The 13,936-nt window shown below is 34.2% G+C and overlaps 1 protein-coding gene across 9 annotated transcripts in view; it reads right to left on the bottom strand.

Moving 5' to 3' along the window:
• Positions 1-5,205: 5,205 nt before the first annotated feature.
• LOC127858063 (zinc finger C2HC domain-containing protein 1B-like) overlaps positions 5,206-13,936 on the bottom strand; it is a 28,122-nt gene continuing 19,391 nt past the window's right edge. The window contains exons 8-13 of one of the 9 annotated variants that reach the window (XM_052394943.1): positions 13,499-13,584; positions 11,975-12,159; positions 8,674-9,249; positions 8,087-8,368; positions 6,360-7,940; positions 5,206-6,269 (exon numbers count right to left, since the gene is read on the bottom strand). In XM_052394943.1, the coding sequence (XP_052250903.1) occupies positions 8,976-9,249; positions 11,975-12,159; positions 13,499-13,584 (545 nt within the window). In that variant the 3' untranslated portion in view covers positions 5,206-6,269; positions 6,360-7,940; positions 8,087-8,368; positions 8,674-8,975. The other 8 variants (XM_052394940.1, XM_052394942.1, XM_052394941.1 and 5 more) reach the window with 8 other exon arrangements.

Genomic DNA, 13,936 nt, shown 5'->3' with positions numbered 1-13,936 from the left:
TACACAAAAATACAATCATCCAAACTAAAATTAGTGAGCGGGAACTATTTTGCCATTTGTAGTAACATCGACCTTGATGCTACTGGCCCTCGCTAGATCAGCATGTATTTTAAATACAAACATAATTTTAGTACAATATCTCTGTCAAAAATATTTTAATGAAAGCAAATGTTTAATACAGTTAAAGAAACAGTGACATTTACATTTACCTAAATGCAACATCATGCAATCTGCATTTTAAGTAATGAATTGTTCCACGCAAATGTTTACATAAACTTTCTTAGTAAAAAGTGGATATTTCTGCTCAATTGCTAGTATTATAGTTATTGGCCTTTGTTTTTTGAACTCAAATGATGTTTCCAAACATATGTGTCAAAATTCAATTGAATATATATAGTAGTTACATATATATGTATTTGTTGCACGTAACACATGTATATGTACTTGTTGAACTGGACCCGTTCAAAAAAATAAAGTTACCACATAAAAAATCAATGTTCCTTACAGCAATAGCAAAACTTTCAACGCTAGATGTGGTCTGGTAACATAGATTTAACAAAATACATAATGCTCTTTTTTGTGGGACAATATATTCGACACATGTTAGTGTACCATGTAATTGTTCGTGTGTCGTATGAAAAGATGTCGTTGCAGGAAATTAAACTGGAATAAATTGCGCCACACAAATTAAAATTGCATTTTGTATATCGTTGAATCTATGTTACCATACCACAGACAGCGTTGAACTTTTTGCTGTTTTACTAAATATTTTGCAAAAAAATCGTTGATTTCGAGTATTTATGTGACTTACCTGAATAGTACGCTAGGGGCATGTGAGGGTCAAATAAATAATTGCCTGGTATTCACAAGACGGTAGTTTCATCGAGTATATGTTTCTGTTATCTGAATTGCGCGTTATCGGTGCCACGATCTTTCTTCGCTAAAGATGGATCCTATCTTCGTCAACACGTGCTGGTTCCGCCTGTGTATCGGTGAAAACAGCATAGGGTACCTGGTCTGACACACTCGCGGGTATGCGGCTATAAACATGACGTAAAGAAACTTGTTTTTGTATTTGTGAATGACAGAAGCGATACTAATGTATGTTTAAGTGCCAAACGTAAGCTTGGGATTGTTACATATGTGATTGGTTAAATTACTGTGCAACTTTATGCATACATGGTTTTGTCTTTAAGCGTCGACAAAGAGGACAAAGGCAAAAAGTATGTGTGCGGATGTATACATTACGCGCGTATGTTAGAATCGGCGAAGCTAAATCAATATGTTACAAAGTAAAATACCATATCCTGTAATGACGCTACGCACATCTGCAGCAAATTGTTATCATGACGTTAACCGAATTAGAACACAGATGTAACAATGTTTACTGACATTTACTTGTGTAGAAACACCATGCCGTATGTTTGAAGCGCGTTCTGAGAAAACTGGGCTTAATGCAGCAGCATGTGCATAAAGTGTCGTCCCAGATTAGCCTTTGCAGTCCGCACAGGCTTATCAGGGACGACACTTTCCGCTTTTAAAGTATTTTTAGTAACAAAGAAGTATCTCCTTATCGAAAATCAGGTTTAGGCGGAAAGTGTCGTCACTGATAAGCCTGTGCGGACTGCACAGGCTAATATGGGATAACACTTTACGCACACTCATTAAGCCCAGTTTTATAAGAACAAGGCTCATTTATAAGGTCAATTAAATAACGTGTGTTCATAATATTGTACACGTACGTGATCAGCATTTTTAATTTTATATGTAGCATTGTTAATTCTATTTGGAAACACATTACGTAAACTAATTGCAGTTAAAACGACAATGAAGCCTCGAAAATTGATCAGTTATTCGAAAGATTTTAGCTCCAAAACACTTAATGGGCTGTGCGGGATCCAACCATTTAAATAGACTCTAAAAGTAGAACTTAATTCGCGTAAAAGTGTCAGTAATGAGATAAATCAATTACTGTTTAAGCTACCTAACTTAAATAGTGTAAGCCGTGCTCTGTGAAAAGGGGGTTTAATGCGAGTGCGTTAAGTGTCTAATCAGGGACGACACTTTCCGCCTAAACTGGATTTTTGCTAAGAAAAGATTTTCTATACACAAAAAATATCATAAAAGCGGAAAGTTGCGTCCCTGATTAGCCTGTGCGGACTAATCTGGGGCGACACTTAACGCACATACATTAAACCCGTCATCCTCTGAAGATGTGTGCCCACTGAAATAGAATATTCTTATACAAACATTAACATGATTAGAACATAACAACATAGATTATACGTGCACTTCTATAACAACATAACTTCACTGTAAAACAGTTGTTTGATGACTCGTTCCTTCTTTCGAAAAACAATGCATGAAAAAGTATCTCGGATAACCGAATCTTTTACAATTCGTACACCAATATAGGAATGTCACTGTGATGGGAGTAGTTTTATTGCAAAATCGCCAGTACAAACAACGTATGTTTTTTGTCTTAACATTCATTAAATATTTAAAACCGACTCACATATGTGCCCCTGTATATCGATACTCGAGCGTTCCACATGGTCACACGATCCTTACGTGTACCGGACGGACCAATAAACATGATTGACGATCACGTCCCGTTACATATCATTTTTTCATTCGATTCATTGAAAAACATAACAAAAACGCTCGTTAATGTATTATTCGCAGAGAAATAAGTGCCCTTGCGGAAGAGTGCCCAAGTGCCGATGCCACTCCATTTGCGTGTTCAAAAAGGAGTTGAAGAAGAAACATGATACTATATAAAGCTATTAACTTTTTTTGAACCGCGTTAGAAAAGATTAAGAAATATGTGATTTCAATATCTAGCCGTGGGGTTTGGTCCGATCATTTTCATATCTATAATATTTGTGTAAATGTTAAGCGAGCTGGATGCTTGTCGGCAACATGTAGCACCAACTGTCAATCGTTTCGGTAAGTATTAAACAAGCTGCACATATTTTACCTTTAACCTGACCTTGAACATTGTAGAATGGGCGTTGGATGCGCGTGATACGCGTTCTCCACAAGGCTAACCTTTGTGGAATTTTTTAAGTACACGATGAATTTTAAGTCCCGACAAACTGTACAATAACAATACAAGTTAAACCCTTTTAATGCATCGAAAGCCTAAGGCTAATTGAAACGCACTCGAGTGCGTTTCCTTGGTAGAACCAATATTGGTGTCCTTTATTGACCGCTTCCAGAGTGGGGATCGAACCCATAGGCGGACACAATGTCCACTACGACAAAGACAATATTAAACGATTAACCTCTAAGTGCTTCCGTGACCTTTAAGCTAGGAGACAGGTCGTAAACAGTCATGGCAGGCCAACTGTGCATGGTGAACAACATGGTAAACGTTTGTGGAAAGTAATTTAAAATTGCACCATAAATGATGCAGTAGTAGTCTATGAAGCTCTACGATATTTAATTCGACCTTTGTCCTCTAAAAGCGACATTGACCTCTGACACGAGTCTTACTTTCGTCATGCTATTATCACATCGTGAACATATTTGGTAAGTTTAACGATTGCGTGATCAGTAACGAAGTTGCAGATAAGACATGACCTGTAACGTCTTATTGTGACCTTGAAGGCGATTGCTTAAACAAATTGCGTGATAAATTATGAAATTAAGGTATTTACAAACTATTTTATGGCCAAAGTTGACATCTGACATCTAAGCTCGGAAGTAAGACGAGTTCTGCGTACGTAAGGTTATCTCATGTGAACCAGTTTATTTTAAAATTATAGATTAATTAAATTACAGTTGCTGTGTGTCCTTATTCGACCTTTTACCTCATAGCGCTCACGACAAAACATCCATCCAAAGGATTCTGAAAAGTTTTCACCTCAGCGCTAAACGTGAGTAAACGATAAACTTCCATACTAAGAGACCATGTGTTTCCATTGAACGGAACCATTTTGCAAATATTATAGAGGACCACCCAATAAAAATGTATCTGAAATTGTCTAAACATCTGTAAAAATAAAACGTTGCCATTATAATATTCCTGGTCTCCATGCAGCGAACCGATACAAATTTAAACACATTTAGACAAGTATCATTCAAAGAATTGTATTCAGTTTGATACAAGTCGGCACATCGTTTTTTTCATTATGCACGTTTAAGCCTAGTAAAATAAATTCACAATTAAACAACAACAAACGTTTCATGAAAAGCACTGAGTACTTTATTACTGAGCATAAATAAAAACAGCTTCATGTGTTAATAATCTATGTTGCATGTCAAACAGACATAGTGATTTTGCATTAATTTTCAGACAACATGGCGGTTATGCAGTCTGTTCTACATTATATGTTTATCCAATATGTAGAATTAAAAGTGCAAGTTAAAATGGAAATTTCTTATTAAAGTCAAAAGATACAAAACAACCATCTGAAATGACATGACACTAATATAAAAATGTGAATACAAATAGTAGTGATTTGTCAATATTGGTAATAGATGGAAAAGGCCAAAAAGAAATTCTTTATCAGCCACTAACAGCCATTCTGTAAATCTATGTTTGCCTTTTTCAAATAGCCCCAATTCAAATAAATCAAATCTACCTATACATTCAGAAAATAGCTTACACCATATAATGTATGAGTGCTTGTCTAAAGGATTTTAGCAGATACCAAACTGATAGCGTGTTAATTACGATTTCACAACAATACCCAGTAGAAAAAAGGTCAATACACAAAATCAAGTTTTTACCATAAAAAATCTGTATGCTCAAACAATTTTGTACAATCTATCATTTATAGTCTATTTTGCAAGCTATTTAATGTTTAATATCACAATGTATCACAATAACTTAGGCATGCAAGGCATAAACAAGGCAACGTCAAAATAAATAACAGACTTGAATCACATTTTAGAATGATTAATTGCTTTAATAGTGGTAATATTCGTGCATAATATACCACAGATTATAAATAATACAGGCAGCCGATAATACATTTAACTTAAAACACAAACACACCGTGTAAGATTAAATAACTCTCCATGAAATGTGCAAGTTGCAATACAGAAATGACATTTATGTATTTGTAATAAATAATTGTTTTTTTTCTTGTAACAATAACAACTGTTAACAAGAGCACCGCATAATGGGTGCAACGCTCGGCTACGGATGCAGTTTTGAACAAATGAAAGCTTGTCAGATTTCTTTTAAAGGTCACAGTGACCTTGACCTTTGACCTAGTGACCCAAAAATAGTGTGGCGTGTAGAACTCATCAAGGTGCATCTACATATGAAGTTTCAAAGTTGTAGGTTGAAGCAATTTGATTTTAGAGCCAATGTTCAAAACCTTAACAAAATGTTATGGTTTTAGCACGATGTGGACGGCCGACGTCTGACGGCGGACGACGAGCTGGCTATAACAATACCTCAGGTTTTCTCCGAAAATGCCGAGCTAAAAATTACTAAGTAAGAAACATGCTAAAAATGTCTTTAAAAAGTTCCCAAAATATATATTCTTTATTAATCCAAGTACTTTAAGACAAAATGCAGAAGTTAAATGACAAAAAAAACGACAGGTTTGTGCACATACAAACTTAGACAGAAGAACAAGTGCAACTTGAAGTCCAAAAGAAGCGAATTCCCCTCCATTCCACTGGACCCCCATAACTATGCACATTCACACTATGAATTTGCATATTGAGAGATTATCACAAGAAATATCACTATAGCAATTTTACTTTTTTAGGTTAATGCTAGATTCAACTGACCGACAATGACATTTTTCTCTCACTAGGACCATCATAGCAGAATAAGGGGCCCTTATAATTTGAACATTTTATGGATTTATAAAATAACAAAACGAACAGCAAAACATTAATAAATAATTAGTGACTATGGCACATTAAAAAGAAAATAAGCTTTTTATGTCAGTAAGAAAATAAGCTTTTTATGTCAGTCAAAAGAACCTATTTAAAGAAATTTCATTATTCCATAAATAATAATTATGGTACTTTACAATAAATTGTTCATAGATAAACATCAAACATGTGGACAAAAATCCATAACAGCAATAACATTGGCCTCATTTCTTTAAGATGTAAGATAATAGTTACAATATTGACTAGTGTACATAACTGTTAGTATTAATCTAAACAATATGAAATTTCAATCTTAAAACAGAAGGGTGCGACCATTAGCTTTTTTTTCAGTATTACTATAAAATTCAAATCAAGTTGCAGTCCGAAATAATATTAATTAACACAATAAATCTACAAAATCTCACCTTCTTAACAATAAATCTACAAAATCTCACCTTCTTAACAATAAATCTACAAAATCTCACCTTCTTAACAATAAATCTACAAAATCTCACCTTCTTAACAATAAATCTACAAAATCTCAACTTCTTTACATTTTAATTTTGAAATTTAACTGACACTCTAGTAAGTAGTTTTTAAGCCGGAGTACACTGTTTATAGTGAAAAAAACAAAACAGAAAGAGGTTCACTTTTCAACAATACATATCACAGCCACGGAGGTTTGAACAAAATTTATTCTTGACACACATTCAACAGGAATTCATAGAACCTGTATCAAGCATAATGAACTTGAGTAGGTGTGAACAGAATGCACAACTTCTTAGCTAGAATATTTACCCGCAAAAAAAGTATAGTTCAAAAGGACCAGATTATACAAATCTGATTAAAAATAAAATGTTTAACTTTAAAGTTGTGGACATGAAACATCATATGCATATAATGCAAATAAAATAAATTAAATGTGATAAAATGCAAAATTCACAACAAAAAGTATTTTCAGCACACCTCCCGTAGCCCTACAATACATGAAAAGCACACTTAAAACGTATTATAATAAGCATTTACATATGTATAATTTTACTAGTGCATGTATAACATCTAGACCCTATATATCACAATTATGAACAAAAGATATAGCGTGCAATAATAAAATTTATATAGCTATAAATAGTTCTACCCATTGTCACAAAGCACAACATTTAGGATATGCTTTGGAATTTCATGCAAAAAATAGTTCAAACAAAATTATAATTTGAATCATGAATATATATTTTGCTCTTCTGATTTATACTAATTAATTATGTTGCACACACATATCAAGTTCCCGAAGTTATATCAAACAATGTCAAGAAGCGACTTTTGTCAGCCAAAACAAGATATATGGTATAATTGTTCAATTAGCCACTTTCTTGCAGCAATACAGACTTACACTACAAACACATTATTGACAATGTCACAGTAATATAATCATCTAATATGATCAAATTTAATGAATGTTTTTTTTCAATAGTATTTTTGAACACAAACAATATGTCTGCTGATGGCTCTCTACACACATTAATTGAAAATAGACCACAAACAGTATTAAACTTATAATGAACTCTTATAAGAAGTTATTGTACAATATGTTTTAGATAGCCAGTACCTTCATCTGTTGTTCAAGTTTAGTCTTAAAGAGAGAGAAATAACAAACAATAAAACAAGGATATCAGTAAAACTGATGGATGCTCCCCAATGATGCTATGTCAATATACATGTATATGGGTTAATTGTGTGGGAAAAAGTGAAACGTTGAGAAAATCTAATATTAGCCTCAGTGACCTTGACCTTGATCCCAGTGACCTCAAACCTAATCAAAAGGTAGAGGTTCATGCAATGTATCTACATGCCAAATATATAAGAGATCGGTCAAATATTGAAGGTGCTATGAGAAACTGTAACAAAAGTCTATTATTAGCCTTGGTGACCTTGACCCCAGTGACCTCAAACTTCATCAAAAGGTAGAGGTCCATGCAAGGTACCTACATGCAAAATATGAAAGAGATCGGTAAAGTATTGAAGGTGCTATGAGATACTGTAACAAAAGTGTGACAGAAAATTCTATTATTAGCCTTGGTGACCTTGACCCCAGTGACCTCAAACATCATCAAAAGGTAGAGGTACATGCAAGGTATCTACATGCCAAATATGAAAAGGATCAGTACAGTATTGAAGGTGCTATGAGAAACTGTAACAAAAGTCTATTATTAGCCTTGGTGACCTTGACCTTGATCCCAGTGACCTCAAACGTCATCAAAAGGTAGAGGTCCATGCAAGGTATCTACATGCCAAACATGAAAGAGATCGGTAAAGTATTGAATGTGCTATGAGAAACTGTAACAAAAGTGTGACAGGAAAACTATTATTAGCCTTGGTTACCTTGACCCCAGTGACCTCAAAAGTCATCAAAAGATAGAGGTCCATGCAAGGTATCTACATGCCAATATAAAAGAGATGGGTAAAGTATTGAAGGTGCTATGAGAAACTGTAACTAAAGTCTATTATTAGCCTTGGTGACCTTGACCTTGATCCCAGTGACCTCAAACGTCATCAAAAGGTAGAGGTCCATGCAAGGTATCTACATGCCAAATATGAAAGAGATCGGTAAAGTATTGAATGTGCTATGAGAAACTGTAACAAAAGTGTGACAGGAAAACTATTATTAGCCTTGGTGACCTTGACCCCAGTGACCTCAAACGTCATCAAAAGGTAGAGGTCCATGCAAGGTACCTACATGCCAAATATGAAAGAGAATAGTAAAGTATTGAAGGTGCTAAGAGAAACTGTCACAAAAGTCTATTACCCGGTATTAACCTTGGTGACCTTGACCCCAGTGACCTCAAACATCATCAAAAGGTAGAGGTCCATGCAAGGTATCTACATGCCAAATATGAAAGAGATCTGTAAAGTATTGAACGTGCTATGAGAAACTGTAACAAAAGTGTGACCGTACGGAAGTGCGGAAGGACAAACTGGCAACTATATGCTCCCATATATAATAAAAATAAACAAATATTTCACAATTTGAATTGCCATGAAAAATATTATTTTTACTTCAGCAGAAAACTTGATTTATTATATGGTATGGTATCTTTTTCATAGACCTTTTTCATAGGCAAACAGTGAAACGATCATCTTGCAGAAACATCCAATCGTTTCAATCCACATTCAGTGCAGAATTTAACTTGAGATGAGAGATACTGGGTACCACACTCGTGACAAAATTTAGCCGCAGCACTGGTGGGTCGCATTTTCCGGGCCATTAATGATCTTTTGGAGGAGAGTTCATGGTCGTGCGAGCCGCTGTGATATCCTAAGTCTGAAGCTTGAAGTATTTGTTCGTTCGTCTGTTGTCCGTTTAGTTTGGCTAACTGGGAATGGCCTGGTTTATCTTCCAGTCCTCCCCTGAAACATTCCATGTTTGTTTTTAGAACTGGATTAATTCAAGTACTTTTAAACTATATACATCTGTCAAATTTGAATTAAACGCTAGTAAATGACTCTTGTTAGAATAAAATTTAAGCTCCATTTAGCATGATTTTTAAGATATCATTAAGGCAGAACAAAATATAGGGTATTCGTGTCATTGTGCACTTATCTGATGATCCAGTCTTGCATTTCATTAAAATTTATATTTAGATTTAAGGAATTATGGCCTTATTTCTGCTTTAATAATACATTTGAGGTACTGAAAGAATGCTTTAAAAATAAAAAATAAATTGTCTTTTTTTCCAGTCTAAAAACAACAACATATGTTTGTTCCACTTTTTCATGTTTCAACAATTCAAAATAAACTGCAATACATCTCTCTTATTCTTTGCAGGGGGACATAATAAGTTCATCACTGTTTTTGCAAATATCAGTCACACTATCTTTCATATATATGCTGTTAAATGTTTATTACGTAAATATAAATTAAATAAGCAGATAAACATGAAACAGGTAAAAAGGATTAGACAAAAAATATAACAAAGCAAGCATAACAGGCCACACACCACAATGTTAAAATACACAGGACAGACCACCTGATACACTCACCATACATTAATATTGACAAGGTACTAATATAATACTGGCAGCCATGAACACCGGCACAGGGAACGCATGAGTGGTAACGATCATAAACACCGGCACAGGGAACGCATGAGTGGTAACGATTAACATAATTTTGCCAATATAATGAAACTTCATTTGCAAGTTCATATGCATAGGTCCGAAACCAGATAGTTACTTTAAACCCCTTACAAATCTATTTTATTTACTAGATTTATGAAAATAATACATTTTTTCATTTAATCTATAGATTTTGATGTAGAAAATTATTTCATAACATGCAATAAAAATGGCCCAGTTTATATGGCAGGGTGATTACCAAATGGTAATGCATATACAATTATTACCATGCTGTATTTGATTAAAAAAGAATAAACAATTCCATGCAGAAATAACATTGCAAGACCATTAGTTGGACCTATTTGAATGGTCCCATGATAAGAAAACAAGAGCAGTATGAGTGTATTATAATTATGAAATACTAGATGGCGTCTACATGTTCAGCCACATGATAAACAAGCTGCATCATGCACAGTTTCTACCTTTGACCTTATGTGTGACCTTTAAACTTTGCCAAAGAGGTGATGCATAATTTAAAAAAATTGAATAATCAATGATGAAGTTACAGTAAGGCAAAGTTGTTTCTGAGCCAAATATAATAGAAGACTTTTAAGTTTGACCTAGACCCAAATGGTGGAAATGTGTTCAAAGTTAAATAGCGTAGATTGCTAATTATTTTAAAGTTGCGTGATGAATAATAAAGTTTCATTCTGGGTAAGCTGTATAAGATTTGACTTCTATATACAAATGTGATTTAATCAATTGGGAACAACAACATGAATTGATACAGATGATCAGATAAACACGTGTTTACACAACATTTCGATGACAAAAGTATATACTCATCGTAGAGTGTCTCTTTATAACAGACAATTACTTGTTGTTTGTGAAATACGTTACAAAACAACATTGAGTTTTCTAAGAATTTTTAGTCCATATCAAGCATTCACAATTTACACAAGAATAACAAGCATGCATTAGGAATTTTGGGAGCCTGGCATGCATTCCAGAATACCTCTATGCTGTATCATTTGGGTCAAAAGGTCAAATACGCCAACAGCTAAAAATAGATATCACCGTGGTGAAAAAATTGTTACCACCAGTACAACACTTTTGTCACCGCGTCGATACCTATTTTGTCACTGTGGTAACAATTTTGTCACAGCAGTGACAAATTATGATTGTTGGTATATTTTTATGCCTGCTGTGACATTTATTTGTTTGGGTCAGTTTTAAACCAATCATTTTCCCCGTAACAAACTGACTCTTATATATCAAAATCATGTCAACCTTTATTTTGTTGTCAAGTGTGGTCTACAAATGCATAATTACATACATGGATCTTTAAAACAAAAAAACAAAATAATAAATAAGTATTTGATAAGTTTAGTTGATATAGATTTATTCTTAGTAAACCAGCAACTTTTTAAAGAGTTTTATATATCGCCAGCAGTTTGTAACACTTATCGGTTTGAGTAAATAAATGGTTAGTGAAATGTACATTTTATTTGTTAAATTACACTTATTGGCATATCATCTGCTTTATCACAATTAGATCATAGGGAATCCATTGTTAAAGACTAGTGCTTTAAATCCGTTATCACTTGTTTAACGGTCCACTGCCTTCACCGTATACCCGGTTTTATGACACTTATCCCGCTGTAAAAACAAGCACAGATGTTGAAGCAACGGAAAATAATAAGGTTTCTGAAATTGTCAGCTAGATTATTAATTCTTTATGAAGTTATAATTATATAAACATAAAGTGACGATTCGTAAGTTACAATGAATAAAGCTTCAATTAAAATACTCGTCAATTTGCCGTTTTGCAAGACTTTATGCCAGTTTGATTTAGCTCTTATCAAACTCTTTGGGTCAGACAAAGAATCACCGCAGTTACAAATATAGCACCGCAGTGATAAATTTATTACCACAGAGACAAAATTGTCACCACAGTGTCATCTATTTTTAGCTTTTGGCGTATATGTACTTTTGACCCAAAGGGTACGTCATATACCTCAGCCCTGGTGAACCAATTGTGGTTCTGAGATTTGGGGTCTGTTTAAGAGACTGGTTCCTTGACTGCAAACTGGTTTCAACAGGGGAACTAATAACAGACTGGTTTCTTGATGGCAGACTGGTCTCAACAGGGGAGGTAATTTTTAGAGAGCCCTTCCGTGGAGGATCTGCATATGTGTCTGCCTACCAGTCAAACGTACATTTTATATGTTACTGGTGCTATCATATATTGTACCAAATAGTATTTTCAGATCCAGATGAGGACTAGTGGTTTATTATGTTGCCGACCTTTTGTTATAGGATAAAATTTCAAGCACAACACATTATTAATTCGATAATACATGAGCTTAATTATTTTAAAGAAATACATCAAAAGCTACAACAATACTGTAAGCACAAAAATAAGAAACAGGCACACATTATAAAAAATATTTACCACATTCAAATTGCTATTCTACAGAAAAACAGTAAGACAGATTTGTGGTTTACAAGCTATTATACACACCTATTGTGAATAAAAATCAATACAAGTATTAGATATTAAATAACAAAGCCACCCGATTGCAAGGAAGTAAAACATTTTTCGGGTCAGTAAGAAAACATATAATATCCAAAAAGCACACATTGTTTATCAGTTGAACTTTTAATTTGTAACAGTTATTACCTTAATGAGGAGTCATTGTTCTGCTCAGAGAAAATTATAAATAGACAGTTTAACAAACTTTGTAAATAACTAAAGTAAATTAATATTTTAATTTTATAAATCTTTGCATAAAATGGAAAATAAGATTAATATATTTTTTAAAGCGAAAGAACCTTGTGCAGCTAATGTAGGCAAAATTGTATGATAGGTAATTAGAACATGGCTTTCTATTTTAGGGGCTATATTTAATTACAGTATTTGAGTACTTCAGTTTATGAACCAAGCATAGCCGTGGCATACATAAAGCAAAGCCCTGATAATAAAGCATTAAGGACAATGATAACATTGTGAAGCCCATAACAGGCCCATAGTTTAAATATTTATAGCCCAGTATTGTAAACCTTGTTTAATTATTATTGTCTGCCATCATAATTATTATTGTATTTCAAGGATATACCATTTAGCAAGCACAATGTGTGCTGATCCTTAACTAAATTAGCGTGACCTTTTCTAGTAACAGGCTTTACTCAGAGTTGTTGAGTACACACAGAATATAATAATTATATTATGGCTCACTTGCAGACGTACAGTGCTACTTTGGGAATTTTCTAATTTTAGAGCACTTGCAAAAAACTATAAACGATCAATGATCAGACACAGTGCTTATACAGTAAGAAACTTGTATAGTCTTATGAAGCCATGAACAAGAATTACATGAACCTGAGCAGGTACATAATACTATAAAGTTGATACTGACTGATTGGACTCATTACATAATGTTAAACCTTGTGTTGCCTTAGCGCCCCTACAAGAAAAGCCTGAACCTTTACATAAAACTATATAGTGTTTATAAGTTGACTGTTTGGACACTTTACTTACAGCATAACCTTGTGTAGCCTTAGTGCCCCGGGGGGCTGGAGCGCCGCGTCCTGCAGAACTGTAACCTCCCGGGGACCGACCATTGTCTGAAAAGAGAGGGACAATAACTGGTTAGAATCAGTGCCAGATTAAGCCTTTGTAGGCTGGGAAATTTGTCGTCTGCTAAAATGTAGTCTGCTGAATTTCTAAAATTAGCAATTTCTTCGATTTTTTTTCCAAAGAATACTATCAAAATAGCAAACAGTTTGGATCCTGATGAGACGCTACGTTTTGTGGCGTCTCATCTGGATCCAAACTGTTTGCAAAGGCCATCAAAATTTGGTTCCAGCACTGAAAGATTCAAGCATTGTGGAGGCCCATAGGCATAGAAACATTTGGGGCCCATGCTCCTGTCACTTAGTTAGACAATGTCAAGCTTTTAATTGGAACATAAAATTG

This window comes from Dreissena polymorpha, chromosome 14, assembly GCF_020536995.1.
Source record: "Dreissena polymorpha isolate Duluth1 chromosome 14, UMN_Dpol_1.0, whole genome shotgun sequence".
Classification (NCBI taxonomy): Eukaryota; Metazoa; Mollusca; class Bivalvia; order Myida; family Dreissenidae; genus Dreissena; species Dreissena polymorpha.
The sequence above is the reverse complement of the archived record's forward strand: the minus strand, read 5'-3'. Positions and strand labels throughout refer to the sequence as shown.